At 38.8% G+C, this 19531-nt stretch overlaps 1 protein-coding gene across 1 annotated transcript in view; it reads left to right on the top strand.

Annotated features, from left to right (window-relative positions):
- bin3 (bridging integrator 3) overlaps positions 1 to 19531 on the top strand; it is a 59450-nt gene that overhangs the window by 24380 nt on the left and 15539 nt on the right. Inside the window, exon 6 of the mRNA XM_079896231.1 lies at positions 7812 to 7852. Within this exon, the coding sequence (XP_079752357.1) occupies positions 7812 to 7852 (41 nt within the window). The remainder of the gene's footprint in view (positions 1 to 7811; positions 7853 to 19531) is intronic.

Below are 19531 nucleotides of genomic sequence, written 5' to 3'. Positions count from 1 at the left end.
GGCTGGAAACCTGTACATTCTTCTATCCTGCTTGCGTTACAAATTTGCGGGGACCAATCACAAACTGGCTTATCCACCTGGTGCGCTATTGGCGGGTTTAATCCAATCCAATTCCTTTTAACCTCTCAGCGATGCTCAATGGCTTCTTTAGTTTAGCAAACAAATCGCTCGAGTGGGTGTAAATACCACTCAAGTTCATGTTTTTTTTTTGCACAACCTGCAAAAATCGCTGGATGCCATTGGTGCTTCTGCAAACCGCTGATCAATGCTCCAAACCAACACTTTTGTTCCTGCCTGGAGTTTTCGCTGCAAAAGTACGTCACCTGGATCGTTGGTCTGATTGGTTGAAGGACTATCCAATTGCGTACAGAGTCATTTGAACTATGCCCGTTGATCACGCCTCTTGTGCAGTAGAAAATACAGAGCAGACTCCCCAGACTAATGTTCAATCTTAAAAGATTGAGCTTGGTCTGGTGATAGCCAGACTAAAAGTACCCATCAAACATGCTTAACATAGAAGCTCGAGTGTGCGTGTGTGGCACGCTACAACAGACATCACTGGTTCTAACGAGTCACGCACATTTGAGCTTCTTCTTTTCCTTTTAATGGTGGTTTTGCAATCCAGGGTTGCCAGGTCTGTGCAACAAAAGTAGCCCAAAAATAGCCCAATGCGATTTTCTCCATCGGGTGGCTGAATTTGTTCATCTGGGGGGTGTTTTGGGAGGGGTAGGAATCGCTGGAAGCGCTGGAATCGTACATGCGGGGGTGGAAATCAACCCGCGGAAAAAAGATTACTAAAAAAACAACTTAAAAGTAGCCCAATTCTGCGGGAAAACCGCGGACTTGGCAACACTGTGGCCAAACCACTTGAAGGTGCATACCGTCACCTTCTACACGACACCTGTGTGACTGTTGACGGAAAATGAAGGATCGTGCTTAAGATAGCTGATACAATCAGTTAAAAAATGCTTAATCTGAATTATGAATCTTATGAAAAGAATTATGTTAAATTATAAATTATTAGTATATGTTGTCATTCCCATTTATCTCAGAATGTATTTTGAAATCTGCCATTTTGATGGCTAATAAGTGCTTGGTTCAGCTGACAGTTTACTTTTATTTTAGTCGCAGGTTTGTGGCGTTTTTCCATTGTTTTAGTTTTTTTGGGACAGGCTAGTGCTGATCTGGCTCTCAGCACAAAGTCTGACCATCCAATAATCACAGCTGTGAAATATCCTCAAATACCATTCAAGCCTCATTCTATATCAGACCTTTTGAACTATGATCCTGGAGGGCCGTTTTCCAGCAGAGTTTAACACCTTAATCAAACACCTTAATCGGATACATCCAATGACCGCTTTGGTGCGCTCATTATTATTTTTGTTCACATTGTGTTGGCCAATAGGTATTAGGCTTATACTGACACCTAGTTATGTGAATGCAGCATCACACACACATATTTTCGATACGATACGGTTGTCTCAGTATTTGCAGTCAGCTATGATGTTTATTTCATTAACGAAAGTGTCCAGTACCGATTAATATTCAACTGATCTCAAAATGCATGCTCCCATGAGGCGACCCGCTCCATGTAAAATATATGATAGGACTGTAATCTCATGTAAGTTAACTTTTTCCTTAAGTACTATTCATTCATTGAGGCTAAAACTTTTTAATGAGGAAAAAGTTACTTTTTACCATCTTTAAATATCATATGCTCCGCCCCCACTTCGACCAGAAGTATTTGGGCTTTGTAAGCTGCTTCTTATTAGGCAGTGATACTTATTTGCATAATAAGCAAGTGAATGTGAGACATGTTTATGTTTTAAGCGTATATTGCCGCCACTAGATCTGGCTCACTCACCTCTAGGCCCACACAGAATCTGTACGCTTTTTATCTTTCCATATTTCTGTACTAATTGTGGGGGGGGAAATCAGTGGAATTCTGCAGATTGGATTTCATTATGGTAAAATATGTTTGTGTGTACTGCACTTGTATTGGTAACTAAAGCATGATCAAATTAGACAAAACATTTAAAAAATGTCCACACACATCCCCAAAAGCTCACATTTACACTCACTCAACTAGGGATGTGCCCGAAGCCTAAATCCTAATTCGGAAATGCACGGGAAATTCATAACGCATTCTAAGGAGCCTTTAAAGGGACATAGTTAGGCTTGCTGCAGTAGTCGGTTACATTACAGTACTCTTTGTATAACCATAGTTTTCCGACAAATATTATGATTAAATGGTGTAGAACGTCGCATCTAAAATGTACAAGAAAATAATAAATAAATAAAAAACATAGCACTCTGAAGCGTCCTGTGAAATCCATGCTTGCAAAATCCGTACGTTAAATCCGTTCTGGACGATCCTCTTGTTTGTTAACATTCTTAATTCTGAAGCAGGCTTGAATTAGTTACACATCCTTAATATTTGCATCTGAGTAGAGCTCGCGGTTATGGTAAGGGGCGGGACATTTCCGGAACACACGCTGCCAATCACAGCACACTGGGCCAGCTAACCAATCACAGCACAGTGGGCCAGCTAACCAATCACACTGGGATTCTAGTACATCCCAAAAACAAAGTCAAGACCTCGTAAAAGAGCGTAATAGGACCCCTTTAAGAACATCCAGGGTTAAGCGTCAAGCGTCATGTTTAAGGGGACAGTGGTGATGACTCAAGCATTTTATGGGTTTAAACCTACAAACTTTGGTTATCCATCCAAATGATTACAGACTATTTGAAACCACCCTCAGAGATTGTTCTTAACTTGACCCAGAATTTACCGCAGCGCTCATGGCGTGAGAAGCTTAAAAACAGCAAGACTAGAACAATGAGTCACATTTACTGTTGTTTGCAAATTTTCACAGCGAAATAATCAATGTAATTTTGCATGAGGGTTAGGCCGAATGATTTCCCCAGCCAGATTTTGCAATGGGTTCAAGTTGTACACACGAATTTGCCACGTTGACTAATAGAAATCTGCTTTGTTAGAAAATGACTTTGGTGTGAGCTGTGCTTCATACATTGAACCTTGAACCTTTTTTGCCTACAAAATTTCACCAACATTTCGCTAATGTGACTGTATATATTTAAAATACCTGTGCAACCCCCCCCCCCCCCCCCCCCCTCAAATAACTAATTTTGTTTGTCTTCCCAATTGCCATCCATATGACCATATGAAGCAAAGTTGGTTAATGTTTATGTATAACTTCATCTCTGTTTTGTACATCTCAAAAATGAACCATAGACCAACTTCATTTCTGCCTTGCAACACCTTCTAACCCGTGTTTATTTTCTACTTTTGGCCGAGAAAAATAGTTGCGTTTCTGACTTTGGCAGAAGTACGTTCTGTCTTCCCTCCAGCAGATTGGGTATGAGTAAGTTTTTCTCACAGCAGACCCCACGCCCTTCCACACTCAGCGTGCACATGCATCTTCAAATGAGTCCCATCTCTGCGTTGCTATCTTCTGTTTCCTGCTGACACTGATCGTTGTCTTTCTCCCCTCTCATTTCCCCACATTGGAGTCAGTCCTTTCTTTTGAAAGTGGTTAAGAGCCCTTAAGCGATACGCTCAGCACTGACTGCATGTCAGAAGAGTAGCGCTCGTCTTCTCTGGTCTATCGCCTACAACCTCCGCCCTGGAAACTGGATCCATCACGTGACTCGTGCCAACACTCCCAATGCATTGAGCTCTATGGGGTGAAACGCCAAGCCTCGGCACTGCTCCCAGCGTGAAGAGGTATAACATGATGCTCAAAGCAAGCATTATAACATGATGCATGATTTCTACTTTGACACATTCTGCTTGACCATTCAAAGCTCAGCTATTTACTATTTTCAGACTTTTACTGTAGAACATTGGAGGCTAATTATGACTTTTAGGGGAAATACACTGGGTTTTTTTTTTGTATGCATCACACCTTTTATCTGTTCTAAGATCGGATATGTTACCCAATGCATTAGCATGTCTTGTCAATCATTCAGATGTCTTGGTGTTTTCTTTATGAGAATCTTGAGAGGGTTAGTATGCCTAAAAAGGAAAATGCTGTTGTCATTGACTTTTATCCTTCATGCAAATCCAAACCCACACAACTTTCTTCTGTGCCAAAAATTAAATAAATTCCTGGTTCATAGTGACCAATAATTGACAAAAAAAATGCAGCATCATCACCATAAATCACCATAAAAGTAGTCAATCTGATTTTTTTTCTCTGTTTTCCAAGTCCAGTCAAATTATATTGCAGCTTTGTGTGAGAAACAGACCGAAATTTAAGTTGTTATTCACTGATAATCTTTCTCCCAGTCAGCTGTTTATTCCACAACCAATGCAACCAGGTCATTATAATAAACTGGCTGATCGATACTCAAAAATTAGACTGGTTTGCTTTCTAGTTTTATTCACGGATTCAGCGTTCTCGTGTTAACAGCTCACTAGAAAGGAAGATTACCTGTGAATAATGACATCAATTTCAGACTCGGCTATCAAACAACTTCAGATTTGCAACACAAAGATTTTATGATTTTTTTTTTTTTTTTTTTTTGAGTACCTTTTGTGTTCCTCAAACCTTATTTTGTTTATCTATCTATCTACATGATCCCCCATTTACATAATACAAATCTATTCTTTTGTTGTCCTGATGAGATTTACAGTAATTTACTGCCGTCAGCTGATAATCAAAGCCAACTATAGTTGATCAGTCAAACACGTCGTGGATGCAGTGTGAGATACACCACGAGTGCCTCTAGCTGTAATGCAATCCGCAGCTCGGCAGATCTCAGAAATAGCAGATTGAAGCCTGATGCAAATATCCTTGCTCTCCGCTGACCCCTCTGTCAGATTCACCAAAGCCAAATGCTTTCTGCAGCGCTCTCCTCTTCGCCTGAGCACCGTTTTCTCATACTCTACTGTATGGGCACTTGGCAGGCGAACGGCGCTCTATCCGTGGGCGACTGGAGATGTTAGCACAGCTGATTTTTCAGCTCTGCATTTTGCAGTGTGCTGGTGTGAATTTCCCTCCTTAGGATGCTTGAATGGTTAATAAGACTTCATGAATCACATAGCAAACCTGCAAAAACTCCCCCTGTTCTTCAGATTGAGAGGTTTTGTCACGGTAGCCAAGCAAATCATATTTTTGTTATATAAAGATAACTAAGCTGTTGTCTTAGCTCTCAGTCGAGGGTAAGATGGATTGCCCCGGGGTGGATACAAATAGGCAGGAAAATGTTATGATAATAAGTGAAGCTTCATTTTAGGCCTTCACCGGGTATTTTTAAGTCATGTTTTAGCAGCTTTAAGGCTCTAGAGACTTTAATGTTTAATAACTAGCAGCCATGATGGTGAGGAGGAATATCGATTTTTCCAGGGTTTGTATGCATTGTATGTATTTTTGGGTGTTATGTATTGTGTGTGCGGTTGATCTCTGGCCCCTGATTCACACACACACACACTCTCACTGGAGTGTTTTCCTCAGGCTGTTCTCTCATCATATGGATATACTTCCCCATCATTCCCACCATCTGCTGTATCTCTCCGTTCCATTTCGATGTACTATCGCCTTTGTCAACTGAGAAATAAATCCACTTGAATGTAATGTTTTATCTATATTTGGTTGTTTCTTCATGTATGGGGCAACTCATGACAGAGGTCGATCTTTATTAAAACGAACTGATGTCAACGTTTATTTATTTAGGTTTTATTAATACGACGATTACAGTAAAAAGAGATGCTTTCATTTACTTTTCAAATGCCTGAAAATATATAAAATATATTTTTTAAACTATGATGTTGTTTAAATATTTATTGCATTAAAATAATTTATCGGATTTTACACCCATTCCACCGTACCAAGCAATTTTGGTCTTAATAAAGTTAGTACACTTTCCTACCTAGAATACAACAGTGTCAATGAAAAGCATATTTGAGGTGAAGTATTCACTGAGGATTTATTTATGATTGTTTTTTTGTTTGTTTTTTGTTCAGATTTACAGTAAAGTTTATGGTCTACAATAATACATTAAGAAGTAAATTGTATTGATTTATTTTAGGGTTAACCCTAACCCTTTAGGGTTAATGTACAACTATAGCTAATCCTAAGTTTACAATAATTTATTTTAAGACCAGAAAAATGTATTTATTTGTTTGTTTGTTTGGTTTAGGGTTGATTTACAACTAAGTGTACAACCTGAAATATTTATTAAGAATGTAAATTGGGTCAATTAATAATTATTTATTTATAGTTAGGGTTAGTTGTAATTGTACATTAACCCTAAACCTATCTATAAATAAATAATTATTAATTTACTATTTTCTTTCTTAATAAATGTATTCATTTACTTTCTTAATAAATGTTTCTGGTCTTATTAAATTACTGTAAACTTAGGTTAGGGGTTAATGTCCAACTATAACTTAACCCTAAGTTTACAATAATATGTTTAGACCAGAAATATTTATAAAGAAAGTAAATTGGGTCAATTAATAATTATTTATTTATAGTTAGGTTTAGTTGTAATTGTACATTAAACCTAAACCTATTTATAAATGAATAATTATTAATTTACTATTTTATTTCTTAATAAATGTATTAATTTACTTTCTTAATAAATGTTTCTGGTCTTATTAAATTACTGTAAACTTAGGTTAGGGGTTAATGTCCAACTATAACTTAACCCTAAGTTTACAATAATATGTTAAGACCAGAAATATTTATAAAGAAAGTAAATTGGGTCTATTTATTTATGTATTTATTAAGAAGGCATTTTTGTCTCGCCACCATTCTGAATTCTTATATTTTAGTTTTGTTTAATCTTTTTGTTTGTTCAGGCTATTTTTGACTTTGTGTATTAAAGTAGTCATTTGAAAGAAGGCTAGCTCGTCTTTAATGGATCGTTGTGTTCTGGGGTCGAGTTTTATTTGCTCTCAGTGACTGACTCTGCTCTCAATAGTGAGTGAGTTGTTGATTAGCTCCATAAGCTACAACCCTCTGATGGGCCTGTCAGCTTGTGCTCGGGTTTAACGTTCCCTGTTTGCTCTCCTCTTGCATTGTTTGCCAGGTTAGGTTAGCATTCTGTCAGCCAACCACATCCTATTGACATCTCAGATCTGCAATGTAAATGATGTTTTGCAAGTTTAAGATTTTAATTGTGTGGCAACTTTTAAGACTTTGTTGGTTTGGGGCTTGAGGCGGCAATGCGACGTTCGTTTACACCCATTTAACTCAAACACCCCCCTTCGCTCCTCTCCTCTTCCTCCCCCTCCTCTTCTCTTCTCCTCTCCAGCCCTGACACCACATGGAGGAACGAGGGGAATATATAAACTGTTATTGTTAAAAATGTTTGTTTGCAAAGAACTTTCATCTTGTACGGCGGCCCACCCTCTTCAGCGTTTTCAACTCCAGTCGGGGCTGTGCTTTCATGTGCCGTCCCTCGACGATTCCAGCCTTTTGTATTCACTGCTCGATTAATATGCACGTCTTTTTCGCTGCTTTCCTCAGGCCAGGAGCACAATAAAGAAACAACGTCACAAACTTTTCCTCCATACTTCTCTGAACGCCAAACGCGCTCCGCATTGATAGGGAAGGGGCGTCAGCTGTTGATCTTCTAAATGTGGGGGTCATGTCATATCCTGTTGCCAATTAGCTTCACTGAGAAGTTTTTTGGATGTCAGTTTTTTATTTATTTTGATTTTGTTGTGTTCGACCGTAATGATCAATGTAATTTATTTTGATGGTTGTCATTCAGCTATTAGCGATTCATCTTTTTCAGCTAATGTGTTTGTTTTTTGTTTTGTTTTTCTGTCTATGCAGGTCAATCAGATTCAGAAGACTGTCATCGACCCTTTGAAAAAGTGAGTGCTCTTTTTATCGAAAAATTCTCAAGCAGGTTCTGTTCTGAAAACTAGTACACTGGCTATTTAGACTGCAGATTAAAGCGATGCTCCTCCATTTTTTTTTTTATTCTCTCATCATTTACTCTTTTACCCTAATGCCATCCAAGATATATGAAACTTTCTTCTTCTGATTAACACAAACAGATTTTTAGAAAAATAATCCATCTCTGTGAGCCCATATAATGCAAGTGAATCGATGAGCTGAATGTTGAAACTCCAAAAATCACATACAGCCATCATGATGGTAATCCATAAGACTCCAGTGGACGAATCAATGTCTTCTGAAGCGGAGCCGTGTGTCAAAACAATACAAAACATCAACAACAATAACAAAAAAATCATATTTTACACTTATTTAACTATAAACCATTGCCGGATACACATTCACAAGAGGGTCGAGTGTACACTTGACATAAATAGTGGGCGACCTGTATAGTTTTTGTGGTGGCCGATGGCACGACTTTTATCAAACAAACAGCAAACCTTATCAACGATGGTGATAATTAAAAAAAAGCCAATATATTGGCCTTGGCGTCACTTCTCACATGAGCTTCAAGATGCGTTTGTCACGCTTCACAACGCACTTATTTTTGTATTATTTGTTTTTGTTTTTTAGAGCATGGCATCGTTAGCTTAGTGACATGATGAGAACATCAAACTAGGCTCTATTCTGAGTTACACTGAGTCTTAACCAGACGCGATGCAATAAGATTCCAGAAACAAGCAATTTGTCTGTCCACACTGGATGCGACATGCCTATGAGACCCGAAAATATCAATCAAAAATCATAACCAATCAGAAGAGTGTATGGGCGAATCTCTCTGCAAACGCACTACACTCGCTAGCGAATGGATAAGTACACAATCAAATTCAGAAATATTACATTATTAATAAATACAGAGTGACTGATACAATCTTTGTCATAGAATACCTTTGAGTTCACAGTTTGAACTTTCTGGTTTCCTTTCATTTATTTGAGATCTGAGGTAAATTTTCCATTGTTTTTTTTCAGTATGGTTATAAAGTGCACATAAAATGATATACAAACATTTTTCCAACATTAAAAAAGCCCATAATCAGTACCTGAGATTATTATTGTCATAGTTTGTTGTTGTTACAGCCGTGACAAACGGAAACTGTTTCTAAGGGTGTGTTCACATTTGGCAGGTTTGTTTCGATTAAAACGAACTCTGGTGTGATTTCTCTGTTAGTGTGATTCATTTTAATTTGTGTGAACGCTGTGATCCGAACCCTGGTGCGCACTAAACAAGCGGACCGAGAACCACCTTTTCAGGTGTGGTTCGATGCAACATGGACCAACTACATCTTAATGAACCAAAAACAGGACCTGATGTCACAAGATGCGACCCTAAAAAGGACAGAAAGCTCAAGAATATCTGGTGGTTCTTGTCACAGTTTTGATGTCGCCCAGTACAGGTAAATGCAGGCCTCTGTCTCATTTAGCCCAGCACACAGCATTGAGGTCACACAGCATAGTGTGGTCTGGACAAAAAGAACCAAGAGAACTGAATTGCAAGTGTGAACACACCCTAAAATAGAGAATCCCTTGTCACTCGTGGACAGAAACTCTGATTAACATGGAAAAGATCGCTTTTATCGCATGTTGCAGCATCACCTCGCGTCTGGTGGACATTGTGTTAAGTCTAATGAATAAAGTGTCAGGTGTGAAATTGCTGCCACGTGTGCTTTCGTTTGGGCAAGTGTGCTGCCTATGTAGGGAGTAGACAGTGAGGCAGCTCAGGATTTAGAGCAGAGCTGTTTTGTCTGTCATTGTTTCAATCTTTTTTTTATTCCATTGGAATGTCGAACATCAAATATTTTCCAAATGAGACATTATCTTCCACTGAACATCTGTCCTGGAATAGATTATGCCGTTTGAATCACAGTTGCATTGACTGTCCATATATGCGTGATCTTAAGTTAGTTATGAATGCTGGCTGGGATTATGTTATTGTCTTTAAACACCTGGAATCAATTTGCGTGTCCTCGGTGGAAAAAATCTGCGGTTGTTCTATTTCAGTCGGAACTGATATGTTTATTGCATAAAACAACTACAGCCAGGTTGACGCAATTAATAAATATGTCGAAGGTGTGTTAATGACTCTCGTTCAGGTCGCCAGACTTCCTCTCAGCTGCGCGCATTAAAAGAGCAGAGCGTTATACGAGACGTGGTCTGACGGCTGCAGGTCTGTCCTGAATGAAAGAGTGTGTCTGGAGAAAAGTTTATTTGGCTGTCCGCCCCTCCACTCCTCTCTCGCCCCCATGAGTGCTATTCCATGCCTCGTTCTCTCGTGGGAGGAGCCGGAACAGGAAGCAGGCCTTAACGAGAGACTAGGAAGAGGAGACACTCCTAACAAACGCCTCTGTGTGTGTGTGTGTGTGTGTGTGAGGATTCTTGGAGGAAGTTCTTGCTCTACTTTCGTTCCTAAAGGATGTGCGGATTTGTGTTCAATTATGTAAGAAATAATTATATTTGTTTTTTATTACTTAACCATTCACCGCAAAGAGGGTTTGGTCTCTATCCACTCTGGTGAAAGCCGTACAGCTGTCGTGTGTGTGTGTGTGTGTGTGTGTGTGTGTGTGTGTGTGTGTGTGTGTGTGTGTGTGTGTGTGTGTGTGTGTGTGTGTGTGTGTGTGTGTGTGTGTGTGTGTGTGTGTCAAAAACAGTGAGACGAGTCATAGGAAGATGGATAGAAAGTACATTCTGGTGGGGTGTGTGTTGTAAAGTGTACATGCAGTTGTGTGTGTGTGTGTGTTTGGTGGCAGGATGGAATGGTTCTCATTTCCGCTGGATGGTGGGTGTGTGGCGGACGTGTGTGTAGGCTCTTACCGTGGCCTCAAGCCCAGAAACACACACTCATGTACACACAAATACTATGAGCACAGAAGAGGCTTTAAACAGCAGAGCAGCATACACACTCTCACACATACACATGCAAACTTACAGCTGACCACTTCTAAATATGACTGCTTGGAAATGACAGTGGGCATAGTCTTCTTGAGTGAATCTCACAATTGTTGAAAAATATCTAGATCATATTTCTCCTCAAAACCAAAAGAATCACGTTTACTTTATAAAAATCAGTAAAGATTTCACAGCAGAAAGACACACAAAACTTGTCCCTTCAGGTCGTGGTTCACAATTACAAAAAAAAAGTATGAACTTTCAATCAGATGACAGAAGGCATGGTGTAGATTGTGTGCAACAGGTTTTTCAGCAAAGTTTTGATCATGTTGATACAGTAATGATAAATATGATACAGTAGGCCTAATAGGGTTACGATGCAGATCATGAAAATTATATTTTTCTGTAAAGAAAGAAATAGTTTTTTAGGACCATCAGTATGTTATTATTAATATTTTGTAGCATTGTGACGCTTTACATTTGATTTGATTGTTTTTATTTAAATAGGTTTAAGTTATTTAATTATGTAGTTCATCTTAGTGTTGTTGTCGTCAGTTATGTACATTGGGGTTTTGTTACATCTTGTGCTGTTAGGTTTAGTGTTGTGTGTGTGTTATAATGATGGTGTTTTGCATTTGTGTGTATGACACTGTGCACCTGCATATGTTAATATTTCTCTCAGCTTGTGGAAAAGCTACTTGTGATGAACTTGTATTCATCATGTGGCTTTCTCTTTCCCACCTGTGTGTTTTGGTGGTTGTCAGTGTGTCATAAAGGTAGAAAACAGAGATTTTACTTTCAAACTTAATATGCATCCATATCAAGTGTGCTAGAAATCTCATGTTTAGCTTTTAACAAACCGCATTCTTTTAGCCATCGCTACGTCTCGGTCTCGCCTCCAGTGGAATCCTTAAAACACACTGTCTTTGTTTCCTGCTGAGCCGTAACACATTTAATCAGATACCATGAAAGACGAGATTCCATTAGTGCATGAATAGATCAGCGTTTCTTGTTTCTTTCTCGTTGTTCTCCCAGTGTTCATGGGAGGAAAGTATTTATAATGTGATCCTTCTGAAAAGCTGTTGAAACTCTAATGGCTTCAGACAGATGTCGGATCTCTTAATGTGATAACTCATTTCTAAACCAGGTGAGTGCGTGCCTCTCGCTGCGAGTGTGTGTTTTGTCTGCGCTAACAGAAGTCAGCAGTAGTTTTGAATTGCGCGAGTAGCTCTCCATTATATCTGCTGGGCGATATGCATTAGGGGGAGGTTGTTTTGACTTGGTTCATTGAAGTCTTTGTTGACAAAAGACAAGATGGATTTGTTTCTTCTTCTGATATGTCTCATGGAGAGATATCTTGGTAATAGTGACGCTTGTCTTAAGCAAACACCACTAACTTTTGCTCATATATAAGGGTTTATTCAAATCAAAAACATTAAGTATCCTGCTTGGTTGCTTAACTTGTCCTGTAATGTCTGTGCTACAGCCATGGACGATACAGTTCCTCAAATCATACTTGCTGAGGAGAGACTTCTCGAAGTGATCAGACTTAAAAGGATTAAATCACCCCCAAATTTTAATTGTCATTTTTTTTTTTTCAGCAGATCAAAAAAAGATGGTATTTTGTTTCATCTGTTTTGTCCATACAATGAAAGTCAATGTGGTCCAAAACAACGCAGTATTGGAAACCATTGATTTTCATTGCGTAGACAACACAAAACGCACAACATGACAGGACACTCAAAAAAACACACAAAACAAAAACACAACACATTTTTGCAGACTTACAAATTAGGAGAACAATAGAAGCAATCAGACCAACAAGAGGGCAACAGTATACAAGTGCTGTAACAAGTCTCTGTCTAGCACAGTACACATAGCAAGGTTTTTTTAAACAGAAAAACTAAACGAATAGTATACAATAGAAAAGGTAAGTGTTAGTATTAATTGGTCAAGTGCTGACGAAAAAGATGTGTCTTTAGACATTTTTTGAAAATGGCTCGAATTGAGATAGGGAACAGTCCAACACAACACAACACAACAACACACAACACACAACACAAATTTGTTATGACATCCACTTCAAAAAATACAATGCTCATGATAACTTTCGTTAACTCTATACAAAGTTAATCCAAATCACCTGATAATTACTCTTCGACAGCGATGTTATAGAAATATCCAGAGCTACAGCAAAAACAGAAGTTCAAACACACAATTCTAAAGTTCGTTTCTCTGGCACATGAGGTCTATATGATGACAAAATATTCATTTTTGTCCGCTCTATCCCTTTATGTTTTTTACCTTCCAAATAAGAAAAATGGGTGGAACAATACAATAAACTTACATTTGAAGGAGGGACCCGAGCCATAGCTAGATACCAGAATGCCATAGAGACTCGTGGGTGGGCTCTTTTGACTCGGGCCAGTAAGTAACCACCCTAGCAAACACCCTAAACACCCTTGCATTGTTAAATGCCAGCAGAGAGATGAGCAGAGAGATGGGCAGAGAGCATACGGTCTGTTTACAGTCTCCTGTGATGCTTAAAAGAGACACAGGGCTGGTCAAAGATGTGGACCAGCTTCCAATTCTGATTTATAGAAATAGAAAATCTATAATAAAGGCATTCTCCGGCATGACACAGCAGCACCCAGCATTCAGATTACACCCTACAGCACAGTGAACTTGTTAAACTCCTGCGCAGACGTACTGTCCCGCTGACCGGAGCACTGTCATCCCGTCCAGACTCTGGTTTGGCTCTTGTGTGTGTGTGTGTGTGTGTGTGTGTGCGACTGTGACTTCGTCCAACTGTTATTTCTGCCATTCTCTGTCAAGCGGCCACCACACCCGCAGCCAGACTAGACGGGTGTTAAATTATACAGCCGACCGGCGAGGTGGAGCGCAAGTGTGTGTGCAGTCACGCGGATTTTCATTGAAACATCAAGAGAGCTTTTAGACAGGACGGGCGCGTGACCTTGTGTTTAGCTTGTGCCGAGTCAGACGGGGCCGTCCTCTAGCCAGTCTGAACCGTTAGTCTAGATTACAGCGAGTGTTTTTAGATTGCTTACTTCCAAGAACACCACCCGTAAACTGTCATTATAGACAGAGCAGGCCTGCTCTAAACCTGCGCTCAGGGGACAAAAGATGCTAATTCCACGTAACATGAGCAAGTTGTTATTTTACTAATATTGTGTGTGTAGACATGCTTAAATAGATGTTTATGTGTATTTGAAGGTTTTAAAATGGAAGGAATCATTCCCCCAAAATTGGAAATTTGTCAAGATTTTTGGTGATTACAGACTTAAAGGGTTAGCTGTCCCAAAAAATGAAAATTCTTCAATTAACTCTTTCCCCGCCAGCACTTGTTGCCAGCCACCGCCAGCGTTTTTGATAATTTGCACAAAGTTTTCATGGCCCCCAGAATATCTGGTTTTATTCTAGCTTCATGTATTCTTATTTTATCAACACTTGAATGTGGGTAAGTTTAATTAAAAAAGCAACATGTTAAACAAAAAGCTGAGAAAATTGCGTTTTTGTCAAAGACGTCATCCAGATGGGATTCAGATCGATGATCAAAACACAGATGGAGTAGATCGAGTTCATCAATACCCTTAAAGCTTCACAGTCCTAAAGCTCGTCCTGGGTCGACATTTCATTCAGTAACATTAAGCAGTTTTGATTTATATGCTGTTTAATGTTGATGATCACATTATTTTATATTTGCATATGATTACAAATGCTATCGCTTTTTTCTGCTTGTTCTTTGCCTGTGTTTTGATCAGGAGATTCCTCTTTCAGAAGATGCGTAATAGCTCTTGAACAAACCTCTTGCAGAAGCTCAAACATGCTTCGTAACATGAGAATGAACCTCATTGGTTCTTGCAGAAGCTCAAACGTGCTGCCAGGGTTTCCATTGTCCGGTAATTGCCAATTTTTTCAAAAAAAATGAAATGTCCGACAAAATTAAATCTCTCCGGTCAAATTGTCCGATTAAAATTGCCTAACACCGTGTCCTAACTAACTACATGAGACGCGACGCCGCGACACGCGATAAAAGGTATCTTGCATGTTAATCAGAGTTTTTGTCCTAACCAGACGCGACGGCGACATGCGACATTTCTAATTTAGAAACGGTTTCTATTTTCCTGCGACGTCGCGCTGGACCATCAAACACAAAGTGTGGCAAACTGGCAATGATAATCTCTGGTACTTTATGTGCTTTATTTAATGTTAAAAGCGTGAAATGTTTGAATATCATTTAGTGCTCCAGCTTTGTAGCTGTAAAAGCAACAATGGATAATTCACCTCAGATCTTGAAATTAAACAAATGGAAACAAACGTTAAAACTGTGAACAAACAGGTGTGTTATTTGACAAAGAATGTTTTAGTAACTCAGTAGCCTATGTATTTTTTAAATGGTGTAATATTTGTGAATGTTATTATGTAGCTACTTATCCATTTTCTTGCGAGTGCCGTCAAGTTTACTCTCTAGTCGGTAGTCGGTAAAGAAAAAAAAAAGTGATCTCTAAATTAGGCTATTATAAGCAGTGGACTAAACACTACTACAGTTAGCCATCTCATTCCAAGATCTTTTTGTGTGAAGTGAACAAATCCCTCACACTCAATTTTTCATAACTGTCACAAAGAACCAGCAAAAGTAATGATTATGAATATGTAAAATATTGCACTGAGACATTTTAATTGTCTATTAATAAACAAGTGTTTTCTGTGTCGGCTGCAAAGATGAAGTCTGACTCGCGATCTTCGCAGTAGTGAACGCGCCGGAGAGAGATACACATTTCATACGGATTACATCGTTTTATTTTGTTTTGAAGGGTTCTGTTTAAAAGTAGAGATTTCTGTAGATAATAGATGTAGATAATTCTGTAGATAATTTTTTTTAGGTGTGTGAGGCGAGTAGGCTACCTTATACGTTAAATTTCGGTTCATGGATGATAGCTTAACGTTAGCTCCAGTTCAGGCGCTGGCGCCTCCATGACGTGATTAGGCCTATTTATTGTCTGCTATATTTAATTTTTATTTATTAAATCGAGAAAATTTGATAATGAAACACTGATTAAAATTAAGATACAATTAATACAAAACGAAATTCGTTTTAAAGAAAGGCTTTGTGCTTTCTGTTTGAGGTCTCTGTGAAAGTTTTAAAGCAGTCTTTTAGTGCCGCTTTGAACGGTCGCGACGCGTCCGTAATGGAGAACTGTCACGTAAGATGGTAATATTATTATTATAAATAATAAATCGTGTAATAATCCCGCTCCCCTAATTAAGAGGCGATATTTGACCGGCATATCATCAAAATGTCCGGAAAACGAAACCTCTGCCGGTCACTTTGACCGGCACCATTTTTTTCTAGCGGAAACTCTGCGTGCTGCGTAACACGAGAATGAACCTCATTGGTTCTTGCAGAAGCTCAAACGTGATGCGTAACACGAGAATGAACCTCATTGGTTCTTTCAGAAGCTCAAACGTGATGCGTAACATGAGAATGAACCTCATTGGTTCTTGCAGAAGCTCAAACGTGCTGCGTAACACGAGAATGAACCTCATTGGTTCTTCCAGAAGCTCAAATGTGCTGCGTAACATGAGAATGAACCTCATTGGTTCTTGCAGAAGCTCAAATGTGCTGCGTAACATGAGAATGAACCTCATTGGTTCTTGCAGAAGCTCAAACGTGATGCGTAACACGGGAATGAACCTCATTGGTTCTTGCTTAAGCTCAAACGTGATGCGTAACACGAGAATGAACCTCATTGGTTCTTGCAGAAGCTCAAACGTGATGCGTAACACGAGAATTAACCTCATTGGTTCTTGCAGAAGCTCAAAAGTGATGCGTAACACGAGAATGAACCTCATTGGTTCTTGCAGAAGCTCAAAAGTGATGCGTAACACGAGAATGAACCTCATTGGTTCTCGCACGTCAAGGGAACATGCTTGAGCTTCTGTTTACCGCAACTGATGTTCAAAGCGATCAAGTCTCTTCAGAAAATTTGGAATATACTGCTCGATTCCTATGGATTAGTTTTACAATCTCTTTAGAGAAAGCTCTCAGATTTTGTTCATTTGTGTTCCAAAGATAAACGAGTCTTATGGGTTTGAAAACATACGAGGGTGAGAAATTAATGACAGAATTTTCATGGGTGAACTAATCCTTTAAATTTTAGTCATATAAATTATTCCTTAATAATTTTTTTTTTATTTTTTTTTTACCACACCTACCAATGACGTCAATTAAAGGTGCTCTAGGTAACTTTTTAACCTTAACTGAACAGCTTCGGAGTCAGTGGAATGGTTATATTACTTATTTCGGGTTGAATGGTGGTGGTTTCGCACCCCCCTGGTGCCCGAGAGCGGAAAAAACTCACTTGCAACTTTGGGACGCGGGTCGGTGTCAGGAAGTATCGCGTGATATCAGGTCTCGCGATGTAACGAATTGCTTGACGGCACTGCACACGTACACGCCCCTATTCAAGCACCGGCGGGCTAGCTATAAGCAAAGGGCAACGATAGATTGAGTTATGGCTGAGGCTGAGCCTGTAAAAAAGAAGCAGAAAGCTAGGAAATCTTTGTTGGAGGACCAACGAAAGAGGAAACGGGAGACTGACCGAGCAAGAAGTCAGACTCGAGTAAATATATCGGACCGGCTTTTTCAGAATGGTGAGAACTGAGAGAAACAGAAGCCTGCAAAACGGATGCTGATCCTGCTGTTGCACTTGTAAGTTAAGTATCTTTGGAATAAACTGTGTTTAATATTTAAATTTCAAGTAATTGCGACCTCAGGATGTTTGCTATTGTCTGTAAAGGTTTTTATTATGATCGCTGTCTGTTAGGGGCTTACTAGTACGCTAGATACTATAACTTTGATGTTAGCATTGTCATAGCAAACACGTTTGATTTCTGTAGTTGTTTGGCCGTTCCTCTGTCGGTTTTATTTGTGTAACTTACACTTTTATTTTATGTCACTAAGTCAACGCGTCTGATAGTAGGCAATATCAGACGCGCAAAATGTTGCACATATCATGATCGAGCTAGAAAAAACGTTCTGATGTTTTCTTAGACAAGCAAAGGTAAACCATCATTCTACCAGATGAACTTATAGACCTTGCTAATATAACTTTAGACAAATATTAGCCTCCGATATATATATATTTTTTTATGCTCATGCCCATTCTCCCAAAAACAAACAAACAAACAAACACGAAAGCAGTAGTTCGCCTCGTTCATACCGTTCGTTCCCGGTAAAAATACTAGTATGCATGACAACACAATAAATAAAAAAATCGCCATCAGTTGGAAAGAAAGTATTGCTTTACTTGCCTCGGTAGACATAACTGGTTTTGAAATAGCCGGTTCCTCTGCTCAGCTAGGTTGACAGATGATCAGCTGGGTTGCTCGTGGCAAGGGGGGAGGGACAACAGTTCGTTTTTACGACAGAGTGTTTGAAAGCATTATACTACCAGACACTAGGGGGAGCTCGTAGAGAAAAAACACTCAGACTTGCATAGTGTCCCTTTAAGGAAATTCTGCAATACTTGCAATACTGACATTATGTAAAGATGATCGATCCTCATGTAAAAATATTGATACCAAATGTTTTAACTTGTAATTTTCTTACTTGTGAAAATTAATGTGCAAAAAAAAAAAAACTTAGTGTTGAAAAAATTAGCTAACATTTCAAAGAGAGAGAGAGAGCTGATATTGACAGAGACAGAAACATCACTATATTGCTATATACACTATATGCAATTATATATAAAAGGAACAGCTAGTGTATTTAAAGCACAGCTAAATGTGGTTTATTTTAATGGGTTTATGTGAAGATTGATTTAAGTTTGCTTAAATTAAAAGTTAGAATATTATTGAGCCTATTAAAAATCATGGCTTTTAAGTATACTGTAATGTTAAATAATAACTCATTTCATACCCAGAAATTTAGAAAAAAATTAAATCCATTTAATAGAGAGATCAGTATTGGCATTGGTGATGCTGGCCTTCATTCATAATAATAACAAAAAATAACATTAAAAATATTTAAAATATACCGTCTTTGTTTATTATACATTTATTTGGAGATTTAGTGTGAAAATATACATTTATAAAATAAAATAGAAAGAATTATGAAAAGTTGTTTAATGGCAGGACTTTTATTCATCTTTAAATCTAATTTTTTTTTACACGTTTTTATTTATTTATTTATTTTATTTTTTTGGTGCTGTCTCACCACCAGTGGGTGTTTATATTTATATATATATACGAAAATGGTCATAATCACTATGAATCTATTTTAGATCGATTTTGCCATTTTAAGTTAGTATTATGTTTCATGATGTATAATCCAGTTGTCACACTTCACCTTCGTGTCAAGAAGAGAGATAGAAGAGAGTGATTGGGCCAAGGTGGTGTTTTATAAATAGAGAGTGAGCGTGGGTTGCGGGGCTGGGTCCTATGACGTTTCCACAGTGATATTGTGCCGCTCCCTTCTTTACTTCCTGTGGGAAACAATTTAGGGCTTGTCTTAACAGAGCTCTGCATGGTGAAGCCCGTTCTCTCTCTCTCTCTCTCTCTCTCTCTCTCTCTCTCTCTCTCTCTCTCTCTCTCTCTCTCTCTCTCTCTCTCTCTCTCTCTCTCTCTCTCCCCCTCTCTCTCTCTCTCTCCCTCTCTCTCTCTCTCTCTCTCTCTCTCTCTCTCTCTCT

This window comes from Squalius cephalus, assembly GCF_949319135.1.
Source record: "Squalius cephalus genome assembly, chromosome: 16".
NCBI lineage: Eukaryota > Metazoa > Chordata > Actinopteri > Cypriniformes > Leuciscidae > Squalius > Squalius cephalus.
Note: the sequence above shows the minus strand (reverse complement) of the source record. Positions and strands in the feature narration are given on the sequence as shown.